This window comes from Pelodiscus sinensis, chromosome 2 (assembly GCF_049634645.1).
Source record: "Pelodiscus sinensis isolate JC-2024 chromosome 2, ASM4963464v1, whole genome shotgun sequence".
Classification (NCBI taxonomy): Eukaryota; Metazoa; Chordata; order Testudines; family Trionychidae; genus Pelodiscus; species Pelodiscus sinensis.
The window spans coordinates 255,929,072-255,956,463 of record NC_134712.1 but is presented as its reverse complement, the minus strand read 5'-3'; the positions used below and the strand labels follow the sequence as shown (position 1 = coordinate 255,956,463).

The 27,392-nt window shown below is 55.2% G+C and overlaps 2 protein-coding genes across 2 annotated transcripts; one reads left to right on the top strand and one right to left on the bottom strand.

Moving 5' to 3' along the window:
* The first annotated feature begins 2,557 nt into the window (after window positions 1-2,557).
* On the top strand, window positions 2,558-9,057 carry LOC102463052 (cathelicidin-1-like). The gene is made up of 4 exons (XM_075922993.1): window positions 2,558-2,825; window positions 5,372-5,485; window positions 7,495-7,578; window positions 8,772-9,057. The coding sequence occupies exons 1-4, from the start codon at window positions 2,604-2,606 to the stop codon at window positions 8,862-8,864; spliced, it is 513 nt and encodes a 170-aa protein (XP_075779108.1). The 5' UTR covers window positions 2,558-2,603; the 3' UTR covers window positions 8,865-9,057.
* A 3,723-nt stretch (window positions 9,058-12,780) lies between these two features.
* On the bottom strand, window positions 12,781-23,917 carry LOC102461857 (cathelicidin-2-like). The gene is made up of 4 exons (XM_006114417.4): window positions 23,648-23,917; window positions 19,636-19,746; window positions 15,191-15,277; window positions 12,781-13,853 (listed from the first exon to the last, which is right to left on the bottom strand). The coding sequence occupies exons 1-4, from the start codon at window positions 23,825-23,827 to the stop codon at window positions 13,737-13,739; spliced, it is 495 nt and encodes a 164-aa protein (XP_006114479.2). The 5' UTR covers window positions 23,828-23,917; the 3' UTR covers window positions 12,781-13,736.
* Between the last annotated feature and the right edge of the window lie 3,475 nt (window positions 23,918-27,392).

The following is a 27,392-nucleotide window of genomic DNA, read 5'->3' as shown; positions in this document are numbered from 1 at the left end:
CAGCTGGCAGGACCAGCAGCAGGCAGCTGGTGGGAGCAGCAGCAGGCGGCTGGTGGCCGGCAGGAGCAGCAGCAGATGGCCTACAGGGCAGCTGGCAGGAGCAGCACGGAAGTGGCATTGCCACATGATCAATGAGGGGACACGTCCTGATGATGTACCTATGGACTCTGGAGGTGTGTCTAAACTACATGGCTCCATTGATGTAGATTAGGCTGATTGGCAAAGGGAAATGAAGCTGCGATTTAAATAATCGCGGCTTCATTTAAATTTAAATGGCTGCCGTTCTGAGCCGACAAACAGCTGATCAGCTGTTTGTCGGCTCAGCGCGTTAGTCTGGACGCTCCCGCGCCGACCTGAAAGCCCTTTATCGACCTCCCTGTTATGCCTCGTAGGATGAGGTTTACCGGGGAGGTCGATAAAGGGCTTTCAAGTCGGCAGGGGAGCGTCCAGACTGCCCCAATCTGCCGACAAACAGCTGATCGGCAGAGTGGGGCAGCCATTTAAATTTAAATGAAGCTGCGATTATTTAAATTGCGGCTTCATTTCCCTTTGCTGAACAAACAAATCTATGTGGCTCCATCGACGGAGCCATGTAGTTTAGACGTACCCTGGGTGTACACTGACTGGACAGAGCCAGGAGTGGGGTGTTTGAAGTAGAGGGAAACCCACTGTATGAGTTGGGGGTTGGACTAAAGATCTTTAAGCAAAAGACTCTGCCCTGCGGACTCCGGGGATGGTACCTTGCTTACGGGTTTTCTTTGTTCATGTGTGTTCCTGTAGGGCGATGCTAGATTTCTGTTAGTAAAAGTTTCTTCTCTTCGTTCAGACTCTGTGCTTGGGAGTGGGGAAGCATTGCCCCCCAGAGGCACCCAAGGGTGTTGTGTGAATTTCCCCGGGGCTCAAGCCAGTTCTGTGTGGGATGGATGAAAAGGAACCTCTAGATACTGAACCCGGCCCTGGCTGCTGTCAGTGCTACCTGGCAGAAGGGTTCCATAGATCTTACATACAATACATATAAGGTTAATATCTTGGGCCCCACAGTGGTGCACATCTGAACAAGCGCACATGACCTCAATGTTGGTGCACCAGACAAAACTCACTCTGCCCATGGATGGAAAATCTTAGCGGGAACACTGCTGCTGGGGGGGGGCCGATTTCTTTGCTGGTCTCTAGTTAGTTAGCCTCAGCAAACCAGCTATTCATTCTCTATTTGTGTCTTCGGCCTGATCCGCACTTAAAAATTGGATCGACCTGGCTCCGTCAGGCAGAGCTGTGAGGAAGTCCTTATAGTTAGGATATATGGAGATATACCTATTTCTTAGGGTGTGTCTAGACTACAGGGTTTTGTCAACAAGAGTACTTCTAGACTACAGGCTTTTGTCGACAGAGGCTTTGTCGACAGATACTGTCGACAAAGCTTCTGTCAACAAAGAGCATCTAGACTACATCCAGTTCTGTCGACAAAGTGACTTGCTTTGTTGACATGAGAGTGTAGACGCAAAGGACAGTGTAGATGCAATAACGCCGTCTGTTGACAGGACTCTGTCGACAAAAGGCGTTATTCCTCATCAAATGAGGTTTACCGCCGTCGACAAAACTGCCGAGTTATGTTGACAGAACTCGGTGGTAGCGTAGACACAGGTATAATTTTGTCGACAAAAGTCCACTGTTGTCGACAAAACCCTGTCGTCTAGACACCCCTGAAGTGGACTTTTGTCAACAAAACTACACCTGCGTCTACACTACCGCCGAATTCTGTCAACATAATGTCGACAGAACTCGGTAGTTTTGTCGATGGAGGTAAACCTCATTCTACGAGGGATAACACCTTTTGTCGACAGAGTTCTGTTGACAGAAGGCATTATTGCATCTACGCTGTCCTTTGTGTCTACACTGTCGTGTCGACAAAGCGCCTTGCTTTGTCGACAGAACTGGATGTAGTCTAGACGCTCTTTGTCGACGGTATCTGTCAACAAAGCCTCTGTCAACAAAAGCCTGTAGTCTAGACGTACCCATAGAACTGGGAGGGACCTCGAGAGGTCATCGAGTCCAGGCCCCTGCCCTCATGGCAAGACCAAGTACCATCCCTATGCCCTGCTGTAGATGAGGTGAGGCCGGGGGAAGGACTTTCCTGTCAGCCTAGCGAGATGATTGAACTACATAGACAGAAAAAGCCCTCTTCCTTCGCCATGGGACACTACAAACGTAGCACACACTGGCCCTTAGCCATCTCCTCAGATATGCCAGTGAACAAATAGCGGCTCTCCGCCTGTACGAGCCGGTCCTCTGTGCTCGGGAGTCTCACCGCGTTGTTTGTAACGGATGCCTTTCCAGCTGCAAGAGGCTGTCCGTGGTGGGGGGAGGGCAGTTGGTGTTGTCCCCCTCCGAGGATTTTTTGTGCCCCGTCCAGCAGGAGGGGGAGGTTTGGAAGCCCCTCTCTCTGCCGGCAGCGGCCGACAGGGATTTCCTGAGGGAGAAAGAGGAAGCTGCAGCGTTGAGGAAGAGCGGAGGGTGAGCCTGTGGCCCCCCCTTGCACAAAGGCAGCGTGTATAAAGCACCCGGGGCTGCCTTCCCACGTCACCTTGGAGCAACGAGGACAGAAGATGGCGAGCTACTGGGCATGCCTGCTGCTGCTGGTCGCCGTGGCATCTGCGGTCCCCCTGCAGACCCCTCAGCAGAGCCCCCAGCAGACCCCCCAGAAAACCTCCCTGGAGACCCCGCAACCCCACGAGCAAGCCATCACCCAGGCTATCGATTTCTACAACCAAGGGCCCACGGTGACCTATGCCTTCCGCCTCCTGTTCGCAGCCCCTCCGCCCCAAGTGGTGAGTACTGGCGGCTCCCTTCTTGGGCCCCCGTCACCCCACACCCAGATCACTCAGAGCCTGCTCCGTGGAGTCCAGGGGGGCTGGATGAGGCAGAAGCCACCTAAGGGCCACTTGTCCGGATCTACTCTCTGGCGCTTGTCTCGCGCTTTGCATCAGTCGCTCTCAAAGGAGGCCAGTTGCATCGGCCCCATTTTACAGATGGGGAAACTGAGGCACGGCGCGAAGTAAGGGCTCTCCCAAAGTCTGACAGCAGGCCGGTGGCAGAGGCAGGGCTGGACCCCAGCTCGTTAGGAATTAATAAAGCAGGGATTGCTTTCCTGCTTGCCAGGACTGGCGCGAAAATCACAATGAAGGTTGGAAGGGTGAACCCTGGCCGGCGGTGGTGGCGGGGTGCTGGTGGAACAGGGTTAGCCTGGCATTGTAGACGCTGTTGAAGGTGGGGAACCTAAGACCTAGGAGAGGGATGCAGCCCCCAGCTTACCTGGATCCGGCTCCCGAGGCTCAAGCCCCCCCGTCACATTGGGATGCCTGTGCTCCAGCCCCACGTCCCCTCCCCCGGCTGGTACAGTTAAATACTGCCTGGAGACATCTCCCCCGCCAAAATCTACTAGCCTGCTCCCCCACCCCCAGGTTCTGCTGTGCAAGGGAAAGGTGGGGGGCGGAGTTTTCTGCTTCTCAGCCAGGGGCCACGTCAGCGAGGGGTGTGGGTTTTTTGTGGGTTTTTTGCTTCTCACTTTTGTGCCACCTGATTTTTCTGTGGGTCAGCAGATCCCCCCCCCACCCCAGCCCAAAAAGGGTTCCCTGCCCCTGCTGGAGCGTTATGGAAATACTCAACGCCGGCTGAATGGTGCAGCGCTGAGTCACTTAAAAATGCATTTACCAAACCACATTCAGAGGAGAGATTAGATGCTGAGATAGTTCCATACACTGGGGGGAATCTGTATCAAGGGTAAAAAACCATCCTGGTTCACCGTGTGAGCCAAGCTACGGAGCTTCAGAGGGGGAGCCGAGTTAGTCTGTAGCAGGAAAAACTTAAAAAAAAAACAACCAATACTCCAGTAGCATCTTAAGGTACGTTTAAACTACGCTTTATTTTCGAAAGAGGGTATGCAAATTCCGTGGGAATTTGCATAGCGTCTTCCGATCTCACTTTCAAAAGCGGATCTTTCGAAAGTGAAAGTAGTCTGGATGCGGGTTTTTTTGGGAAAAAAAAACTTTTTTTGAAAAACCACGTAAACCTCATTTTTTAAGGAAGAGCGGTTTTTCGAAAAAAGGGGTTTTTTCCCCCCAAAAAAACGCATCCAGACTACTTTCACTTTCGAAAGACCTGCTGTCGAAAGTGAGATCGGAAGAAGATATGCAGATTCCCGCAGAATTCGCATCTCCTCTTTTGAAAATAAAGCGTAGTCTAGACATAGCCTAGAGATGAAAAAAACATTCAGATGGTATCATGAGCTTTCAGGGGCAAAACCCACTTCTTCAGATGACTGGAGTGTAATAAGTCCAGATCCAAGACTAAATAAAGGTCTAGAGAACATGACCTATGAAGCCAGGCTTCATGAACTGGGCTTGTTTAGTTTGGAAAAAAGAAGATTAAGGGGGGACATGATAGCGGTTTTCAAATATCTAAAAGGGTGTCACAAGGAGGAAGGAGAAAATTTGTTCCTCTTGGTTTCTGAGGACAGGACAAGGAGTAATGGGCTTAAAGTGCAGCAGAGGAGGTTTAGATTGGACATTAGGAAAAAATTCCTAACTGTCAGGGTGGTCAAATATTGGAATAAATTGCCAAGGGAGGTGGTGGAATCTCCCTCTCTGGAGATATTTAAGAACAGGTTAGATAGACATCTGTCAGGGATGGTGTAGACGGAGCTTGGTCCTGCCTTGAGGGCGGGGGGCTGGACTCGATGACCTCTCGAGGTCCCTTCCAGTCCTAGTATTCTATGATTCTATGAAATAAGGGAAAGGGGGGGGGGGGGGAGAAGGCAAAAATGGAGGGGAGGAAGAAAAAGAGAGACAGCGAGTAGATAGTGCAAATAGTTACAAGAGGCTGTTCAGAACCATTGGCACCTCCATTAGTTGGGTGGTTGGTGAAATCATTAAAAGGTGGACGATAGTGTGTGAGTCACCCCTATCCCGGTTCAGACCATCAGCATAAGAATTAAACTAGTGAATGAAGTTCAGCTCCAGCCCTTCCCTGTGTATTTGGCTTGTGGAATTGGTCTGACACAAAACGGTGCCTTGGAGATCCATTCCTGAGGGTCCGGGCAGGTTGAAGTGTTCTCCAACAGGTTTTTGGGTGTTGCCTTTTCGGATATCGGATTTGTGCCCATTCATCCTTTCCAAGTTGTGGGACATTTCCCCGATAGCAGGGGATGCTGTAACTGTCCAGCGGGGCGGAGGAGGGTTATACCTTCCTCCAAACAGGTCTCCTTGAAAGGCAGCAAGGTCGGGACCCAAAAGCCCCGGCTGCGTTTGGCGCGTGCGGCCGGCGGAGGTGCTGGCTCTGAGGATGTTCTCTTGTGCCTTGCCTGGTGTTCCCACAGGCCCAGGACCAGGCAGCTAATCCGCTTCAGCAGCTGAACTTCACCATCATGGAGACCACGTGCCTAGCGTCGGCCAACCCCGTAGTGGAGCAATGCGCCTTCAAGGAGAACGGGGTAAGGCACGGCTCTGGGCGTGGAGACACTGCCCGGTCTCTTGTGAAACTCTCGTGTAAGTGCTCTGCTGAGGCCCTAGGGGTGACGGGCAGGAGTTTACGGCCTGCTGCTTGCCAGTGCAGTGCTCTGAACTACAACAATCCCATACTGGCTCGCCGACACGGGCGGTAAGGAGGCAACTGCCTCAGAGCCTGCAACAGTGGGCAGACCCCCGGCCCTTTAAATCACCGCTGGAGCACCGTGCGGCGCACTCTGGGCAGTGCTGAGTAGGGTTGCCAGGTGTCCCTTCAGCCCCCGATCCTTCCCCCAGCTCTGCTTCCCTCCCACCCTTCCTCCCGGCCTGCCCCATGGCCCCCGCCCCGCCAGCCCCACCTCCCGCCCCCCTTCCTCCCATTCAGCCCCGCCCCCCCCCCCGTGCATGATCAAGTGTGTCCGGTATTTTGAGGGGGGGGTCTACCTGGTAACCTTAGCGCTGATGGCGGGGGCTAAGGGGTGCCATGGCCCGGGTGATACTGAGGGCTGGCTGCATTAGCCTCGCCCCTTCCATCTGAGGCCCCGCCCCTGCTGCCTGAGGCCCCGCCCCTTCCAAGGGTGCATAACGGGCCCCCCCCTTTGCCCAGAGGCCTATTGAGACAGTCGCCCATTCCCCTCCGCTGATCCCACGTTTGATCCCAGAACCTGCTGGGCCGGATCCCCGGCTGTAAGCGAAGCCGCAGCCAGTGCCCTGGGTGGGCGGGTCCAGCAGTGAGTTGACACCAGCGTCCTGAGGCTGGAACGGTTTGTACACGGGGGTGCCGGGAGCCACTGAACCGAAGGGTAAACCCTGGGCTCAATGGAAGCTGCTTCCAGCTTTGGGGGGATGCAGCTCCCTCCCCGCCAGCAGCCCTAGATCCAGCGCTTATGCCTGCGTCACACTCAACTCAGAAAGGTCTGTCCTCCGGTTCAGTCGTGTCCGCCCCTCTATCAGCCCTGGCGAGGGGGTGGGGCTAAGGGGTGCCATGTGCACTCACAACGGTGCAGTGGAAGGGCGCACCAAACCGCTGCCGCGTTTCCGTGTCAGCATTCACAGCGGTGGTGGGCAGGGCGGCTCCTGGCGCTGTCACAAGGACCTGGCATGGAGGGCAGTGGAAGAATTCTTCCCTTGCCCCAATGCTGTCTGCACGCAGGGGCAGGTGGGCCTAGCTGTGGTCTCGGGGGGTTGCCGTTACCCGGGAGACAGAGCTGTACCGCTGTAAGTTTGCAGCGTTGCCGTTACCAGGGAGACGGAGCTGTACCGCTGTAAGTTTGCAGCGCTGCTGTTACCCGGGAGACGGAGCTGTACCGCTGTAAGTTTGCAGCGCAGCCATTACCCGGGAGACGGAGCTGTACCGCTGTAAGTTTGCAGCGTTGCCGTTACCCGGGAGACGGAGCTGTAACGCTGTAAGTTTGCAGCGTTGCCGTTACCCGGGAGACGGAGCTGTACCGCTGTAAGTTTGCAGCGTTGCTGTTACCCGGGAGACGTAGCTGTACCGCTGTAAGTTTGCAGCGTTGCCGTTACCCGGGAGACGGAGCTGTACCGCTGTAAGTTTGCAGCGTTGCCGTTACCCGAGAGATGTAGCTGTACCGCTGTAAGTTTGCAGCGTTGCCGTTACCCGGGAGACGTAGCTGTACCGCTGTAAGTTTGCAGCGTTGCCGTTACCCGGGAGACGGAGCTGTACCGCTGTAAGTTTGCAGCGTTGCCGTTACCCGAGAGACGTAGCTGTACCGCTGTAAGTTTGCAGCGTTGCCGTTACCCGGGAGACGTAGCTGTACCGCTGTAAGTTTGCAGCGTTGCCGTTACCTGGGAGACGGAGCTGTACCGCTGTAAGTTTGCAGCGTTGCCGTTACCCGGGAGACGTAGCTGTACCGCTGTAAGTTTACCCTCTCCTCAGGAGCTACCTGGATGCCAGCAAGCTGGGAGCAGTCCCTCCTCCCCAGCTGCAGTGTAGACAGGCTCTGAGCCACTGTCTCCTCCTCTCCCTCCCTTGCAGCTGGTCAGAGACTGCTCCGGACACTTCTCCAACCAGGAAGCGTGCCCTGTTGTTGCCATCACCTGTGACGTCGCCCCTCCTCGGGTGAGTTTTCCCACCAGGTAATGGGCGGGGGTGAGGGAGGGGAGAACGTGTCTCTTGACTGAGTGAGGCTGGGGCAGCCTCTCTGCAGGGTGAAAATGCCACTGGCGCATCTCCTGCTTTGGGTAAAACCTCCCCACAAACCCCTCTGCCAAACAGAGAGCCATCAAATCCCCTTGATTCCTGGGACCAAGACCCTACGGCAGAGGGGGGGGGAGTTGGGGGAGATAGGGGGGACTGGCCAGTGGAAGTAGGTCTGGCTGGGAGGGAGTCGGGGGGAGCGGAGCTGGCCGGGGGGAGAGTTGGGGGGGGACTGGCCAGTGGAAGCAGGTCTGGCTGGGAGGGAGTCGGGGGGAGCGGAGCTGGCCGGGGGGGGAGTTGGGGGGGGACTGGCCAGTGGAAGTAGGTCTGGCTGGGAGGGAGTCGGGGGGAGCGGAGCTGGCCGGGGGGAGAGTTGGGGGGGGGACTGGCCAATGGAAGCAGGTCTGGCTGGGAGGGAGTCGGGGGGAACGGAGCTGGCCGGGGGGGGAGTTGGGGGGGACTGGCCAATGGAAGCAGGTCTGGCTGGGAGGGAGTCGGGGGGAGCGGAGCTGGCCGGGGGGGGAGTTGGGGGGGGACTGGCCAATGGAAGCAGGTCTGGCTGGGAGGGAGTCGGGGGGAGCGGAGCTGGCTGGGGTGGGAGTTGGGAGAGATGGGGGGACTGGCCAGTGGAAGTAGGTCTGGCTGGGAGGGAGTCGGGGGGAGCGGAGCTGGCCGGGGGGGGAGTTGGGGGGGGACTGGTCAGTGGAAGCAGGTCTGGCTGGGAGGGAGTTGGGGGAAGTGGAGCTGGTCAGAGGAGAGCGGGAGAAGGAGGGAGCGAGAACCGGCTGGCGGAAAGCAGGCCTGGGCCGCTGGCCGGGGGAGATCGGGTGTGGGGGGGGACACTAGCCGACAGGAAGCAGGGCAGGCTGGGGGCAGCACGGTTGGCCAGGGGAGAACTCGGGGTGGGGGAGGGGAATGGCCGGTGGGAAGCAGGGCTGGTTGGGGGCAGCGGAGTTGGCTAGGGGAGAACTGGGGGGGGGCACCTTTGCCCCCCATCAGAACCAGCCCTCAGGGGTTTGGCAAGCTGCAGCCGATGACGCTAACCCCACGCAGCATTAAAAACCAGGTGGGGCTCTGGGGAGGTGCTAACTCGCTTCTTCCCCCCCCCCCCCCAGCCCGTTCGCGTCACCCGGTGGTGGATCCCCGCTCTGAGACTAGGTGCCAAAATCGCCGGTCATGCCATCTCTTTCTTCAATAAGAGAAATTAATCCAGAGACCACGGCGGGGGAAGGGAGCGTGGCAGCCCGGCCCCTGCCACCATGCACGGGACACCGAACAGGAATCAAGGCACAAGCCGCACGGAGAAATGAACGGGAACCGCCCCGGTGATGGCGGCTCTCCTCGTGGCCTGGCTCCCCCCGTAGCCCCGTTGTCTCTGTTCAATAAATGGCTGTTTGCAGACTTGTAGGGCTGTGTGCGTTTCCTGTGCGTCTGAGCCCCACACCTCAACCCCTCGCCTTTCCACGCTGCCGGAGACTGGGCCAGGAATCAGTCCCCCCCGGGGGTATGGGTAGTGAGAAGCCACCATTACTCATATGGCTGCCCCGTTCCCTGATCCCTTGGCAGGAAGGGCCAGAAGCAGCGTTCCCCGTAAGCTGAGTGCTTGGGTGGCCTCCCGGGAAAGATTCAAATGCCACCTAGCTGATTAGCGGCATGCCCACAGCTGGCAGGTTGTGTTTCTACTGGTGGTGCACATCCATACACACCTCTGTGCACATCACAACATTTATTCCACACACAAAGGGACAAAATTGGAGAACATTGGCCAGAAGCACGACATGGCTTTAGCATCTGGACTTCAGGTCCAGCCCGGAGCTGGGTCCCTGCCCTAGGTGCAACCCACGGGCAGTGGAACAGAATAGCCCAGCCAGAGAGTAAAAGGCCTGTAACCTGGATGCATGGACCGTGGGCACATCTTGTTTCCATGACTACAGCTCCACTGGGGCAACTGATACAGCTGAATCAGGGCCCGCCAGCTTATGGGGGTCCAACCAGGGTCCAAAGCCAACACAGGACTGCCTGGCTGGAGATATCAGGAACTGCACCCCTGCTTCAGACACCGCCCTGCCCCCAAGCCCCAAAAACACCCTATACCCTTACCCTCCCGCTCAGCCTGCCAGATTAGAGGGGCCTGGTGGGGTGTCAGTGGAGGTTACCGTCTCCCTGCCCTGCCCCCCCCACAGGCAATGCTCCCCCCACCTCACTGTCCTCCCTACCCACTGAGCCTTGCTTCCCCGTGGGCTGTGGCGTTCTACGTCCTGCCGCCACTGAGAAGTCGCACGCAGCGGGCCGGCGGGGGGGGGGGGGGGGCGCAGAGGAGTGGCACAGGTTGCTGGGCTCCCACCGCCCATCGGGGGAGTGGGGAGCAGGCGAGGTGTCCTCTGCTGCTGCCACACCAGGCCCCTCTGACCCCCTGGTCCCTCCCATCCATAGGACAGTTGGGGCGGCCGCTGAGGGGCAGTGCCGGTTGGTCCTACGTCCGGGATGGCACTGCCCACCACTTGACTTTTGTTACGTGCACCAATAGGAAGGTGATGTTGCACGTCCCACCTGTGTCGCACGCCCCCTTCCACACTGGTGAACACACACTCATTCTGCTCCAGGGTAGAGAAAACAAGCTCTGGTCTCAGCAGCTGTCCGGGCATCGGGGCTTGTCTGAATGATGCCAGCCGTGGCGAGATGCCCGGGGCCGGGCTGTCCCACTGGAGACCCTGGCAGGAGGGTGATAGCGGCAGAGGGACAGGAGAGCTGGAAAGAGCAGCAGGCAGCAGCGGGAAGGAAGTGACCCCGCGTAGGTAGGCTAAGAATTCGGGCGGGCTCCCCGCTGTGCCATGAACATCCCAGGGACATTCCCGAGCCAGGGCCAGGCTCCCGGTCCACTTCTGCCGAGTATCAGGCAGGGTGGCCACGCCCCGGATGCCCTCCTCTGTGGCTGACGCAGGAAAGCCTGCACTCTCCAGCCCTGGACAAGGCATCGCACCCGCGCTTTGCCTTTCAATCTAAACACTCGTGAACGACCCGCATCCCGGTGATTCGCACCAGCCGTGCGGCGTCACCTCGCACGCGCGCCCAGGGCTCGACCCCGCGGGACAGTGCGACGAGGCGCTGTGGTGACAGACCTCCAGCAGGCCCGAATCACCTCCCCACTGAGCCATGGGGCCGCCCAGCAGCCTCTCGGTCTGATTTTTGAGAAACCCTCATGCCCCCCCCCCCCAATAGCAGCAACGCTTGTTGAGCAAAGCAACAACAACAATAGAGGAATTGACCGGGGCAGCAAAACTTGATGGGGGAGAGGGGGCTCGTACCCCCCCAGTTTGGGAACCCATGCGTTAGACACATCGGCAAGAAGGCCAGAAGGGACCATCGTGGTCATCTAGAGCAGGGGTGGGCAAACAGGGCCTCTGCAGGCCGAATCCAGCCCACCAAGTAGGTAGATCCGGTCCAGGGAGGCCCTGCTGTTCCCCCACCCGCAGGCCAATTAGCACCATGCACTATTTGCGGGGGGGGGGGGGGGAGGGAGAGGGAGGGAAGTCTCCTCCCACACTAGGGACACGGCCACCTCGGGGGAACTTGGGGTGGGGGCAAAGGCACTCCCTCACCCCCAGACCAATCGTTGTCTGGGGTTGGGGAACCTGGAAATATCATGGCCCCTCCCCTTCCTGTGCGGCCCGAGGCCACTTTAAAACTTTTCGAAGTGGCCCCTGGCAAAAAATTATTGCCCCCCCCCCCACCTGATCTAGAGTGAGCTACTCGGGACAAGCAACAGCACCTCACCCACCCGCTCCGGTAGCAGACCCCGACCTCTGGCTGAGCGACTGACGTCCTCAAATCATGGCTCAGACTTCAAGTTAGAGAGTCCACCATGTACACTAGTTCAAACCTGCCTGTGACCCGTGGCCCAGGCTGCAGTGAAGGCAACGCCCGCCCGAGGGTCTCCCCCAGTCTGACACGGGAAAATTCTTTCCCAAACCCAAATATGGTGACTCCTCAGACCAGGAGCATGAGGACAAGACCCACCAGCCAGACACCTGGGAAAGAATTCTCCGTCGTCACGTAGAGCCCGGCTCACCTAGCGTCCCATCACCGGCCGCTGGAGATCCTAGAATCATAAGGCTGGAAGAGGCGTCAGGAGGCCATCAAGTGCAGCCCGCTGCCCAAAGGAGGACCAGCCCCAACTCAGTCACAGGGTATCCTGGAAAAGCAATATCATGTCCAGGGAACGCGCCTCCTTTTTTGGAAAAAATTTGGAAAAAGCGGATGCGCTCTTTTGCCATCCCCATAAATGTCATTCAAACAAGGCATATGTTGAAAGAGCAACTGGTGGGGGTCCAACCCACAGGTCCCCAAGCCAATGCCCTACCCCCTAGGCCACTTGAAAACCCAAGCCACCTCCCTGCCTAGAACCCACCACCCTGTGTGCCCTGGGCAAATGCCCTGTCCCCTCAGCCACTCCAGGGCCCAACCCACCTGGGCTTTCACGGGGCAGAAAATTTTTTCTGAAATTTGGCACTGGGTAGACATGCCCCCTTTGAGAAAAGCCTCTTTCAACAGAAAATCAGAAAACAACGGCGTCTCTTTTCCCGATTTAACTCTGCTGTCGAGACGCTGCCGAGTGTTTTGCTGAAAAAGGGGGAAAAAAATTACTAGGGGAGAGCAGCTCCAAAAGGGTCACTAGGGGGCGCTGTTCACTATGGCACCATACTGACCAGCAGGAGCCGGGCCAGAGATGTTGACCTGGGAACCAGGCAGGCACCTCTGGGGAGGAGCAGCCGGGTGTAAGGGAGGGGAGTGGTTTGAGCCCTTAAACACTGCTGGAAGCCTTTTCCCCATACGGATTCAGCTGTTACCCAGAGAGGCTCTGCTGGAGAACACAGCCTGCCAGGGGGACACTAGGGGAAACCTGAGTAAGCCTGAAACAGCCACTTAACTGCGACGAAGTTCTGCCCAGCTCCGGCCCTTTCCTCTCAGCCTTCCCTTCACAGCATCTCCAGGCAGCACGTCCCTTCCCCGCAGCAAGATGCTGCCTTGCCTGCCCCCCTCTGCTGATCGCACAGGGGTGGGGCCCGGGGAATCCCTCCACTCCAGGGTCCCCCAAATCACCAACAAACATGACAAGTCACAGGCTTCTAAAGCGGGGGTTCTTTTATTAGCCTTTGGATTTCTGAGCCCCGGCGCCCCAGGATTTCAAGCTTTTCTCTGCCACCGCGGGGGCGAGACACCTGCTTTTATGGCTTGCACACAAACAGCCGAGATTCTCGCGCCATCCCACGACTCCAGGAGCTGGGTCTACGAAAAGCCCCAGCTGTCACGACGCTTGCAATGATCCCGTGAGAGTTGGCCAGGGACGGTGGGGGCAGGGCGGCCAACAGACTTGCTGGGCCCCGGGGCAAGGCGGGGGACCACCTCTGTGCTCCCAGAAGGGGTGAGAACAAGGGCAGCCAGCCCTCAAAGCTGTTCAGAATGCGCAGCTCCAGCTGTGATTTAAAAGACCTGGGGTTCCACCTGCCACTGCTGCCACAGTAGGGGGCAGCGGCCAGGAGCCCTGGGTCCTTTTGAATTGCTGGGGCACAGGGAAGTTGCCCCCTTTGAACTGATGGGTGGGGGGTGGTAACTATCACCATGGCCCTTACCTGGTGACTTCTTTAACACAGGCCCGGCTTTCACAGGGCAGGTGCAGAAAAATCAGGCCCTGGTAAAGGCGCTCAGATGTGGTACCTGAAAACAACGGCACCAAAATGCCTACACCTTGGACAACTACCGAGCAAAGGGCACCCCCAGGGAACGGCTGTCTCTGGAAGGGAAGCTGGCAGGGAGCCGGAGTGGAGGGGTGGATAGGATGGGTCTGAGGTCTGCAAGCAAAGGGCACCACCACTATGCTCTTCATTCCTTATTCTCTTCTCAGCCGCAACATGAACGTGAAAAGATTCCCCCCCTTGCACAAGAGACTTTCCAGACCTGCCAATGCAAAGCAAAAAAACCTAGCCAGGAATAACATGAACCCCCAAGCTCTCAGATGAGGCGGCGTGGCGGGAAAGCACACAGGCCCTGTGAAGGCAGCAGACTTGGAAGTGGACTGTGCTTTAGTCTTCTGGCACCGTCAGGGCTGCGGTGGAGAAAGATGCTGGGAAGTACTCGACAGTCACTTTGGGGAAGGTCATGGCCTGGGGTTTTGGTTTCTTGCTGGGTTTTTTCACCCCCTGGGATTCAAAGAAATCAGAAGGGTTAATATTGGCCCCTGCAAGGCCGGGTTCCTTTGTCATCATCTTCTACCAAACCGCCCATCTTCCCCAGTTGGCTGCTTCTGGAGAGCACGTGTAACCACCAGCAGGTGGATTTGAACCTGGACCTCTGTGAAGGAGCCTCTACCCTCTGAGCTAAAAGCCACCTGGCTCCCAGCCCATGCTGCAGAGGTCTCTTGAGCTTAACTGTTGCTGTGGTCTAGGTATCACTTGCATTGCTCAGTAACCACACTAAGGGTATGTCTAGACTACAGGCTTCTTGCACAAGAACATCTTGCGCAAGGGTTCTTGTGCAAGAACTCTTGTGCAAGAGAACGTCCACACTGCCATGTGCGAGCTGTGCTTTTGCGCAAGAGCTCCCATGGCAGTGTGGATGCTCTCGTGCAAGAAAGCTCTGACGGCCATTTTAGCCATAGGGCTTTCTTGCGCAAGAAATCCCTGCCGAGCGTCCACACTGCCCTCTTATGCAAGAGCTCCTGCACAAGAGGGCTTATACCTGATAAAAAAGAGCGTAGCTCTTGCACAAGAAGCCCTCTCTCACCACGCCGTACTGTACATTTCCTTGCGCAAGAGCAGGCGGGCAGTGGAGACGCTCTGCAGATTCTTGCGCAAGAACGGTCATACTCGCGCAAGAAGCCGTGAGTGTAGACACAGCCTTGGAGCGTGGGTTACACATGGGCCAAATTTCCCTTGCTCAGCCCCGCAAATGCCCTGAATTGAAACCACTTCGATCCCTGTGGTCACCTCTGGGGCAGCAGCCGCCTCTGAAGACTGGACCGGGTCACTCATCTCAACCCTGATTCTGCTCCTTCCAGCCATGGTCAGAGTGAAGGACAGAGGAACCCATGGTGACTTGTTCCTGCCCTTCCCTCCCCTCCCGCACCAGAGAAGGGAAAATCCAGTCCCCCAGCGAGTCCACGAGCAGCTTCCACTGAGGCCCACACCGACGGAAGGCAGAATAGGAGCCTCAGTCTTGGAAGCGACTAATGTCCAGGCACCTGTTGGGCCCACAAGGCAGGCACACATCTCTACCTAGGGCTAAGGCCTTCACAGCACTATGTGTAACCATGGAGACCGCACAGCCCCCTCGTGCTGGCAGCCCCACGTGTGTACAGAAGAGCTGTCCTGTGGGTACTCCGGAGATGAGAAAACCAATGGCCAGCTGAAGAAAACACACATGCTGGATCTGTATCCATCTCCTCACAGGGACAGTCAAGGGACAAAATCCACTGGCAGGGTGTCACAGGCTCCATGACGCCCATGTCATGCGCCTACCTGGCCAGGTAACAGCTCACCTGCTGCTGGGTGCATTTCACAGATGTCAAAGGGGCCTCTTGTAGGAAGTAAAGTACTGACACATCGGCCGAACAATCCTTTGTAACCTGAGGAGAGAGTGAAGGAGAATTACTTCAGCCAGGGTCATCTGAGGAGCCGTGGTTCAAAGCTTTGAGGGAGTGCTGTTCTGCCATCCTTTTCAACTCAGGGGAAACCTCCAGTGACAGTAATACTCCTGGTGAATAGATGCTAAATAACTCTGTAACACAACTGAGGTCAAGAGCTGGACAGACATAACGCAAAGGAGTTCCCACTCCAAAGTGCAGGATTCACAGTCTAAGTAAAGAATTATGTCTGAACTAGAAACTCTGGCTGTTCACCGTAAGCCCCTCTCTGGAGTTGTCCATGTCACCCATGTTTCAGTTCTGTGCCTGAATCAAAGGGTTTTTCCTGGGTGGTCCCAAAACAAATATGAAAAAAGAAAGTGGAATAAAAGAATCAGAAAAAAAATTGTATTGGGTCAAATGAGGCAATTCACTTGAGTTTCCCCCCCTTGTTTAATACAAATGAAGTACAAATCAAACTTAGGATGAAAAGTATAAAATGTTTTGGCTTTTTTGGAATTTTTTTTTCCGGACTCAATTTGGAGAATTTCACACAACTTCTCAAAGTGTTTCCAATTGACCCAAATTTGTGTCCGTCTGAAAAAACTTATCCAACTCTGCTCTTCTTAACCTCAGCTCAGCCTGTGACATAGTGGGGGTTCCTGGCTGGAAAACAGGGAAGAAGGAACTGGGGAGGGGGCTGGGATCCCCCCATCTCAAGGGGGCACTGAGGCCTCTTAGCCCCAGTTCCTGTAACCAGATTACGTCTGTGCTGTGCTGTATCCTGGAGGAGCAATAAACCACCCTCAATTCTACTGGCTGGTGGAGTCTGTTTGTGCCATTTCGGGGTGCAGGAGACGGGGGACCCCCAACGCGCCGTCACACAGCCCCACTAAAATGCAGACACAGTTCCAAGCTATATTTTCCACTGCTGCGCCATATTCACCATGATCAATAAGCGCCCATCGCTACTTCCTCTGAAACAGCTGTTTTGCAGTGAGAACACTTTGGCCTTCGACAGGGTCTGAATTCCAGTTTTCCGGGGTGGCTGTGCAGTTGGACGTATTATCTGAGGAACGTAAACGCTGACCAGAAACGGACAGGTGCTGTTTCCTTGTTTATTAAAATGGGAACTACGTTTTTGGGAGTCTGAGTCTCTCTCAGAGTACTGCTGATGGAGCCTGCTGACCTGAATTTTTAATTTCTTTGCAACATTTAAGAGGATTCAAATGATTTGACTCCTTGCAGTAACTGTAGCGAGTAGCAAAAGCAAGACCAACTCATTTATTTGGGCACTTTCTGCTGAAACAGATTTACCTGGCCAGGAATGTTGACGGGGGAGGGGCGCAAAGGGGGCCTCTCCAGCCCCACCCCTTTGGCCTGAGGCCCCGCCCCTTCTGGGACAGGGCTACCTCTCTGAAACTCGTAGTGATTTGAATACCTTACAGCGTGGGCTGACAGATCCTTTGCAAAGCATGGCCTTCTTGCAGCTGCAAGGGAGCTGAAACATTTGGCTCACACACTACATTGGGTTTACATGGCGGGTGGTTTTACGTGGCAGGTTTGTGCACAGCCAGGGCGATGTGTTGTGTGCCAAGGTCCAGATTTCTTGGTCAGACACAGCCCATGCCCAGACTCCCGAAAAAATAACAGTAAGACAATAACAATATATTGATAACGAGATGTTGGGGTCTATCTGGCAGTCCTAGCATGGCCTGTGGGCCACCTGTTGACTTCCCCTGGAGTCCAGGATTCGACAAGACCCACAAAGGGCAAAGATAAAGGCCAGGCAGCTTTGACAGGGGACACACTCTCAGCGCGCCGCCGTGTCCAGCAAGGATACAAACTAAAGGTGCACAGAAGGAACCAAACCAGGATCCAGACAGATGAGTTTGGAGGGGAGGCATGAGCGCTAATGGACACACATCCACTTCTTCTCCAAGCCAGTTTTTACAAGACATACATGGCCACCCAGCATATTTTACATGTGTAAGCAGGGGCTGAACTGCTGCTTGCTGTCAGCCAGCTAAAAGGAGGGGTGGGTGTGCCCACTACAGTTGTTTAGCTCTACAAGGTAATTAACTGTTAACTGTTGACATGTAAATACAGCTCAGGAGAGAATCCGAGGTGTGGCTATGTAAATCCCATTCAGCCAGGGCTGATGGAGGGTCAGTGTTGGAATGGAATGTGGAGAAGTGTATATAATTTGGGACTGTTGTGGGGGTCACTAATCATGCTACCCCTAAATGTGGGAACTGTAAAACATGCCACCAGTGCTTGCAGGAGAGACCCCACCATCATGGGAAGAGGTCTCGGAAGAACAAGCCTCCCCCCCCTTCCAGAGTTGAGTGAACAGAGCTGGGGGAAAGGGTTAAAAGGTTTGAGTCAGCCTGCGTCACACCTGCCAGGTGTGAGCTATAAGAATAGCCCAGCCTGCACCCTTCCCCCTTTGTTTTAAGGACAGACCTAAAGCAGACTCCCTGAAGAGTCTTTTCTTTTGCTAGTCCAGTGAAAGCTGGATTTGTTTGCTAGTCCAGCTGGTGGCTAAAGAGCTGAAACCACCAGACCTATTGCAGCCAGTGAAGTGGCGGCAACCAGCGGCGTGGGGTGGAGCGGCGGCAGGTGGCGTGGGGTGGAGCAGTGGCAGGTGAGGAGTGATGACCAGTGGTGTGGCAGCAGGTGAGGAGTGGGGGCAGGTGCCCAGTGGAGTGTCCAGAGGCGTGGAACGGGACAGCTGGTGGAGTGTGGCGGAGATTTGTATAAGGTACCCCCTATCTATCCCCCCACTTCTACCCAGGTTGGGAGGTGAAACCCTGCGGGTGAACTTTGGGACTCTGGGTGGCACGGACCAGGGACAGAGACTTTTGGGGTGTCGGACTTTTTTGGACTTTGGGCGATTCTTGGCTGGGGTGGGGACTTGGCTCCTGTTTGGGTTATGAACTCTGTGGTGTTTTCCCCAAGTTAATGCCATATGACTTCTCTCTCTGTTTCATTAAATGTTTCACTCAGACTCAGTGCTTGCGAGTGGGGAAGCATTGCCTCTCAGAGGCGCCCAGGGCTGCGTGAATTTCCCAGATTACTGGGTGGGGGCTTGAGCCGGTTCTATGTGAGATGGACCCCAAGATATTGAAGCCAGCCCTGGTTACTGCCAGGCCTACCCGGCAGAAGGGTTACACATGTAACAGCTGCAACCACTGGTGTGGACCCCAGGCATCTGTGGGCAGAATTGAACCTGGGACCTCTGGAGCTTAGTGCATGAACCTCAACTGCATAAGCTAAAAGCCAGCTGGTTCTCAGCTACAGCGGTAGAGTGGACACTTGATTCTCTCTGTAAGTGGCCTCAGTGCCACTAGATGGGGCAGTCCACCATGCCCAGGAGGTGTTGGTTATATAAATACCTCCCTTCTCTCCCAAAAGGGCTTGGGGAGGGGTCATCAGAATGTGGCACGATGGACTTGGCCGGGCACAAACATCACAACGTGACCTGAGCCACGTGGGCAGGTTGGACTTGCAAGGGGTTGTGTTCCACATTTCACTCTGCATTTTTGATTTGATCAAATGCTGTTGCTTCTGTCCAAGTCTCCATCCAAAACACCCATCGATTGTCCCAGAGTCACCTGTCACAAGACCCCAGCTCGCTGGACAGCTTGCAGACAACTAGGAACCGATCTGTGCCCATTGTAACCAGATGAGCAGCCCTGGAGTTCATTTGTGGGAGTTTAGCAAAACTCTAGTTGGGATGGAAAGCCAGTGGCAGATTGGGGCGGGGCTCCATGGCTGGGGTGGCACTTAAACCTCCCTTCTCCTTCAGAGCTTTCCAAGCTATAGCAACAACCCCAGTGACCATGCGGGTGTAAATATCTAGCTCAGATGTGCCAGAGCTCCTAGACTAGAACAGGCACAAAGTGAATGGCACCAAGAGGGTGACAGGGAACTCCTGATGAAAAACCAGACACATTCAATTCCATTTAGAAGACAGCACAGGGAAAGGCTTTTTTCCCCCTCCTCACACTACAACCTGTGGAACTCACTGCCACAAGATATCCATAAGGCTGAAAGCTTAGCAAGATTCCAAATAGGGGTCAGACATTTATATGGGTAATGAGGCTATCCAGAGTTATAGTATTAAAAACAAACAAAAGTTTTGGAAGGGATGTGAACCCTCATGCATCAGGGGTCAAGCCAATCTCTGTTGGGGGTCAGGAGGAAACTTCCACTGGAGGCAGGCTATCTCCTACACCCTTCCTCCGAACCAGCTGACACGGATAACAGCTGGAGACAGGACTAGACAGACCCACGGCAGCTGCTACGTCCCAACGGCGCCATGCCTCCAGCGAGAAAGGGGACAGATTCACACCTACCCCATTCGGCTGATATCGGCAGTCCTCCAGGCGGTAGCTCGCCATGCTTTTCCGGCAGTTCGTCTCCTTGATGGTGAAGTTCATGCTGAAGTGCCTGCCCCAGTCAAATTGCTACAGGTACAAGGACAAACCTTCAGTGGCATCACAAAGCAACGCGTCGCGCACAAGCCACAGCTCCTGGGCGCCAGTTCCCACGCTGCTCACACCAGGAAAGCCGCTTGCTTCTCAAGGCCCAGCAATTCCCCCCGGGGGCTGCGAGGAGCCCACCAGCTACTGCATGCGCAACCTGTGTGCAGTCTGGCATGCATGACACACACTCCTCTTGGCATGGTTCCAAGGGCGCCCACTCGCAAGCTCCTACCACCGTGGGCTCCATCTGCTGCCCCGCCTGACTCCTCTCTCCGGGGGTCAAGACAGATGGGATTCTTTATGTGCCCCTCCTCACCAAGGAAGTGTCCCCAGCCACACCCAGCATCCTGAGAGTTGGGCTGGAGGATGGGCCCAGCCAGAGCACCCTAGAGCAACTCAGACTGGTGGAAGAGGCGAGGGAGCTGCAGCAAGACGTTCACAGCTGGCGAAATTTAGGGATGTGAAGGACTAGTCAACTAGTCACTCCCCCCACCCCTTGCTGCCTCTATCAGAGAGGGGCAAAGGGGGGGGGGGAGAAGAGAGGGTACGTCAAAGTAGCAGCGTCGTGTGGAGCCGGGGATCAGCTGGGAACTTCCCAGCTGACCCCAGGCTCCATGCGGCACTGCCGCTTTGAAACGCCGCTAAGGTGTTTCAAAGCGGCAGTGCCGCACGCAGCCCGGGGTCCGCCAGGGAGTCCCCAGCAGACCCCGGGCTTTGGTGCTTTCACCATTGAGATGTAGCAAGGGCTGTTCCAACACTTCAAAGGCGGAGGTGCCCTATTGACTATTCGGTTAGTCAATTACCCGATACTTAACATCCTTAGTGAAATTCGCCCTCGAGCTGTGCGCCCAGACAGGCACGTGCGCCACTTGCGTCCTCCCTAAATCCTATTTTGCGGATTTCATGGTGCATAGGCCCCTGCCCAAGAGCGAACATCCGCCAGCAGCAGGGCAGGCAGATTGTTGTGGGTACGGAGAGACGGGGGAAGAAACAGATGGGCCATTCTGAGTCACACAGGGCCCTGCCAAAACTGGCTAGTAGGGAGTGTTAAAGGCTCCTGTTGGCCAGCAACGGGGGGTTGATTTACTTGGGTTTCCTCTGGTTAAAAAAGAAAATCCTTGGTGAAAGAGCAAGAGGCAAGTCAGGTGCAAGAGGGAGATTCCACCCCGTGCAGGAGGCCGTCCCTGAGGACACCAGCAGGAGCAGACCCGGCCCAAAGGTAAACGTGTGCAAAGTGTCAGGAAGCGTTTGGAGCTTCCAAGCAGCCGCGTTTGCACTCAGGACTCCTGGGTCTCAGCCCTGGCACTCAGTCTGTCAAAGAGCTCAGGCCTGGCCAAGCTATTTTACTACCGGGCCTTAGGTTATGCCAGGCCTAGGCAAAATATGGCCCGTGGGCTGCATCCAAGCCACCAGATCCCGGCCCACAGAGGCAGCGTGGAGCCCCAGGCAGGCTCTCCAGCTTGCCCCGCAGCCCCACGTGCCAGGCAAAAACACGGCTGCAGAGCTCCGGTTCTGTTTTAAAACTGGGGGGAGAAGGGAAATTTTAGGAGCCACCCCGCCCCGAGCACATTCCCATTGGCCGGTTTCTGGCAGAGCCCAGCCAATGGGAGCTGCGTGTTGGAGTAATAGGCAGCCAAGAAGAACCACACCCCCTCTCCTGGGCTCAGTTATTCATGAAGCACATGGCCAGGCAGACAGGCTGGCTGGGAAATATTTTAAGCTGGGCAGGCAAGTTTGGCAGCTGGCAAGCAAGTCTCTTGGCCCCCCCCCCCTAAAAAATTATCCCCCCCCCCCCCCGGATTATGCCTTTGTAAAATAGGGGAGGTGTCCTTAGCCTCTGTTTGTCAGGGGCTGGGAAGGAGCAACAGGGGAGGGATCTCTTGATGGTTCCCTGTTTTGTTCACTCCCTCTGGGGCACCTGGCATGGGCCACGGTTAGCAGCCAGCACACTGGGCTAGATGGATCTTTGGTCTGACCCGTCTGGCTGTTCTCATGTTCAGGGATGGTATAGACAGGAGTCAGGAGTCTGCACCGAAAAGCGTCTTTGTCAGTGCTGCAGGGGGAGCAGCAGAGGGGCTAAGGCAGCTCCCTGCCTGTCCTGGCACCGCAGACTGCACGGTGCCCCAGAAGTGGACGGCAGCAGGCCCAACTCCTTGATGGGGAGAGGGGAGGGGGGGAAGTACACAGGGCTCTGCACACTTAACTCCACACTCTCATGGGCTGGGAACCTGTTGCGGCTGCTTCTGGGGCGCAGCCTAGTCTGCAGGGCCAGGAGAAGCGGGCAGCTGCCTTAGCCTCCCCCTGCTGCACCGCTGAGGGGGAGCCACTCGAGGTAAGCCCCTCCTGCCCCAGTCCTGACCTCCCCCCAAGCTGGAGCCCCCACCTGCACCCCAAAACCCCCCTCCTCAGCCGCACCCTGGAACCCACACTCCAGTCAAATTATATTGGATCGCGGCAACAATTTTCTTCAACGGGCTCAGGAGGGAAAAAAAAAAGTTTGAAAACCGCTGGTCTGTGTGATGACTGCTCCCGGCCTGCCACAGTCAGAACCACAGCTGCTGTGACCGGCGTTCTCCTTCCTCGCTCTTTACCCCTGCTCGCCTTGCAGGGGTCACACGGCTAAGAGCTGCCTGTATGAATTCAACCCAACTTTTCGGATTCAAAGACAATGCACTGGAACATAGACCCCTTCCCCCAGCTGTTCTATGTGGCTTCCTCAGTTTCCCGTCTCTGTAAGCCCTGAGTTTGGGGGCGGAGGGAAGCTTCGTGATACTGTATCTTGAGCAATCCTCTTGTGCAAACTTTACTTGCAGCTTTAAGTTCCAGCTTGAATACACGTGTGTTCCTCCATGCCCTGGTCAGCTTCTTCCCCAAACTACCAGCGAGCTAAGGGACATAGTTTCGCTGTTCCTCTCACTTCATCTTCTCTCCCCCAATACGCTCGCTGGCTGTTCTGCTTTACCGTCGTTTTCTTCCTTTTTCCAACAGCTGCCTCCCCACCGACTACACCCCTTCTTTTCTGGCGCTAGCTGCTGCCGGCCTTTCAACCACCCAGCTACATCCAGACCCCCCCTCACCCAGTTCCAGGCAGGGGGAGGAGCTGTTGCTTGCTCTCTGCTGCTTTTTCTCTCCCTCTCACTCCATGCATAACACACTCCCCCACCCCAGAATTAAACTCAACCCACATCCATTGACCCAGAATCTTTGGCATTCTCTAGGCTCCTCCGCCCCAGAGCAGCTGTTTTGGGGTCCCCATCCAAAAAAAAAATTCCACCCCGAATACCAGGAGGCTGCTTGCAGTAAGAACACAGGGCTCTACAGGCCGTGTGTGTGCAGCACACGGGATCCGGCACGCAGAGTCCTGCAGAGCATTGTGCAAGCCCCCAGGGGGGTAGAGAAGAAGGCGGAGGCTCGTTTGCTAGCACCAGAGCAGTTACTCAAGTCTTGTCCGCCTAGGAACGCCGGACCCATTTCAAACGAGGTTTGAAGCCCATCTGGCGAACGCGATGCGAACTCCTTTTTATTTTCATTCAATCCATTTTCAGCCTACGTAGAGCAGCACTGAAACAACGTGTCCCCTCCACAGACTGGCCTAGCTGGATGGGTTTCGATTCACACCTTTCATTAGCGTAGTGGTTTACATTCACGCCTTATGTTAAACCGGGTGAACTCCCATGGGGAGAATTCCACAGGAAATCTGGGTTCATAGAGCGTTTGATTTAATAGGCTGTCCTCGAAAGCACCCACTGTACCATCAGCACTTACTTTCCTGCCTCTGGTCTGTTGTTCTTCCTGCTAAAAGAAAACTTTAAAAGCCCCCTCCCCCACACGGTGGGCTAAAGTCTATGGAGAGAAGGAGAAACCAAAACCAACGTGTTCTTACTGTTTTGTGGAAGCTTTTCAGCTTCAGCAGTCGGAACACTGCCTGCGTTCCCGTTTCCTGGTTGTGGGCCTCGACCGCAGCCCGAGCCACATCGCGTGGGGACAGCTGAGCTTCCAAAAGGGGATTGGCAGTAACGGACACCCCGAGAGACACCAGCAGCGCCCCCAGGAGTAGCGCCATGGCCACGGTTGCTGCTGCTGCTGCTGCTTCGCCCACTCAGTGGAATACGCCAACGCAGCACTTTTCCCCCCGCAGCTGAAAGAAAACAAGGTGCATGAATCAGAGGCCTTGAACTTGCTGCGTCAACTTGGCAAGTCACATCCCTTTCAAAAACAAACCCTCTAAGCTTTCGCAGCACTCGCCAAGCCTTTCAGGCTGGTGCAACATATTCAAGTGGGATTAACCCAACTGTCTCAGCATCCGAACGCTACACGGCACTTTCTTGGCCTCAGCGCTTAGGGGCGCTTTAACAGGGGTATTTATGCAGCTGGCAACAATTCCGGCTTTTCTAAAACAGAACACCTGCAGCCAAATTTGCGAGGTTTATTGGCATGCAGCAACATTTGAGAGACTCCTTTCCCCCACCCCTATCTGAGGGAGAAAGTTCCCGGCTGGCCCAAAGTAGATTGGCATAGAGGCCCTGGAAACTCAAACCATAGGGAGGAGTCACTCCTTCACCGACAGAGAATAAAACCGTGAGAACAGCCAGACCAGGTCAGACCAAAGATCCATGTCACTCAGTATCCTGCTTGCCGACAGTGGCCAATGCCAGGTGCCCCAAAGGGAATGAACAGTACAGGGAATCACCAAGTGATCTCTCCTGTCACCCATTTCCAGCCTCTGACAAACAGAGGCGGGGGACGCCATCCCTACCCATCCTGGTGACAGCCATTGATGGACCTAACCTCCATGAATCAATCTAGTACTTTTATGAACCATGTTAACATCCTAGTCGTCACAACATCCTCTGGCAAGGAGTTCCACAGGTTGACTGTGCGCTGCATGAAGAAAAACTTCCTTGTGTTTTAAACCTGGTACCTATTGATTTCATTGAGTGACCCCTAGTTCTTGTGTTATGGGAACAAATAAATAACTTTTCCTTACTCACTTTCTCCATACCAGTCATGATTTTATAAATCTCTATCATATCCCTCTTAGTCTCCTCTTTTCTAAGCTGAAAAGCCCCAATCTTTTTAATCTCTCCTATAGAAGCCATTTCAAACCCCTCATCATTTTTGTTGCCTTTTTCTGAACCTTTCCCAATGCCAATATATCTTTTTTTGAGAGGAGGCGACCACATTGGCATGCAGTATTCAAGATGTGGGTGTCCTATGGATTTATACAGAGGCAATAAGATATTTTTTATTTTATTCTCTATCCCTTTTTAAATGATTCCTAACATTCTGTTGGCTTTTCCGACTGCCGCTGCACGTGGAGTGGATGTTTTCAGAGAACTATCCACAATGACTCCAAGATCTCTCTCTTGAACGAGAATAGAGGATTTAGTCCCCATCGTTTTGTATGTTTAGTTGGCGTTATGTTTTCCATACTTTGCATTTATCAACATTAAAATTCGTTTGCCTTTTTGTTGCCCAGTCACCTAGTTTTGGGAGATCCTTTGGAAGCTTAACTCTCTGAACCACGCTTTCTTCAGATTACTATTCTGCTGGGAGGGCAGAGGAGAAGGGAGGCTGCAGTTTATGGCAGGAGTTTTGTCTCCACTGGCGAGTCAGCACCATAAACATTGTGGTGAGTCATCGCCAAACTTGCCTGGCAGTCCTGGGAGAGAAAACTTTTTAAAGGGTTTAGAGTAGCAATTGGCATGTGTGAAGGCACGTCACCCTGCTGAAGCTAGCATGGGACATTTCACACGGAGTCCAAAGCACCTTGCGGAAGTAGTATGGGGAAGCAGACGGACCACAGGGCTGGGAGCAAGGAGTTGCTCGGAGGTCAGGCCTAGAGCCCGTAACCTCACCGTGTGTCTTTAAAATCAGGGATCACGCTTACCACTCTCTGTTGTGGGTGGGTTTGTTAGTTAATGATTGCATTGGAGTGGTTGCGTTCCAAAGCAAATTGGACTCTGTCGGCTTTGGATCAGGCTCCGGCAGGGGAGAGGTGCTAGGTATTATTCTGAGTCCTCCAGCATACGCAGCCATGAAGGGCAAAGCTCCCTAGCGCTCACAGATCAGGCCAGCTGGACACCACAACGCCAGTCACCACTGCTAGTGATTTTTAGACCTTACACCAAAAGGTTCAAAGCCTAAATAGAGCATTCAAAGGGAGGGCTGACCCAGACCCAAACCATCTTACCCAAGTCACATCTACAACACCCTGTTCCCTGCGGCTCCTTGTCCGTCACCCTCACACGCACCCCCACCCTAAAATGCTGTCACTCTGGAACGGCCAGAGTCTGGGTGTATTTGAGAGGCTGTTGTAAAGTGCCTCTTGCCTCCGGCTCTCCTCAGCCCGCAAAGTTCAAGGACATCCTTGCGCACAGAGCCAGTCTGTGGGAGACACCGAGCGCTAGATTGTCACGCCGGGGGACAAATGGCACGAAGCCTCTTTCTGCAGGAGGGGAACTCGTGGCACGTTCAGCTCAGCCTCGTGCCAGGCTCACTGAACGATTGTGGACGAAGCTAGCGCAGCAGTTCCCCAACGCGCGTTCTGGCACATCGCTTTCCAGACCTGCCCATCGCCCGCATGCGCCTCCCCTTCTCGCCACTCACCGCGTGTGGTCTGCCCCACACTGTCTCTAGCCAGCGGGCCGGATTTCACTGCTACGCTCAGCTCTAGTCTGGAAAAAACCCACCTGAGCTCAGGGAGACTGGACAGCAACGGAGCTCACACTGTCCAGTGCCTGGAAGCGAGGGCTCTGTGCAGCAGGGTTCTCTTCAGTGTCCTGAAGTAAATTAACTACAGGCTGGACCTTCCTAAATGAAATGAATAGAGATACCTATCTCCTAGAACTAAAAGGGACCTGGAAAGGTCATTGCATCCAGTCCCCTGCCTTCACAGCAGGATCAAGTACCATCCTTGAGAGATTTTGCCACAGATCCCTAAAAGGCCTCATCCGGGATTGAACTCACAACCCTGAATTTAGCAGGCCAATGCTCAAACCACTGAGATATCCCTCCCCACAGAATCTAACCAGTCCCGAACAAGGGAATTTGCCAGGCTGGGGGAGGTTCCCTGCCACTGTCTCCTGCCCCACTGATGGCTTCGCTTCCAGCCCCCCTTCCTGCAGCTGGCTGTGCAACCAACCCTCTCTGGCTCTCCTACCGCAGGGGTCCAGGCGGCACTGTCAGACCCCACTGCCACGAGGCTGCCCATGTCGCCTGAGCCCCCTGCCCCTGGGCTCACAGCGCCTGCCACTAGCCTCCCTACCCTAGGGCTCCTGGTCCTGCCACCAACTTCCCTAGCTCTGAGCTCTCTGGTCCAGGAACATCTTGAACCAGCGTCCCAATTCAGGGAGGTACAACCTGCACTATATTTCACATAGGAAAACCCCCTCAAGTTTTAAAGCTCGCCTGAGTAGCCTATTACAAAACAACAACAAATCCACCCTTATACGATTTCTCCCACATACCCACGGGGCTGCAGGAACCCCTTCTGCTGGTGTAAGTGCACTGATTTACAGGGTGAATTGGGGCCCCCCCGTGTTTACCACCTCAGACTTTTCAGAAGGGCCTAGTGAATCCACTGGGCTGTTTTATCGTCCTACGCCAGGTTTGTGCTAGGAGCTGCT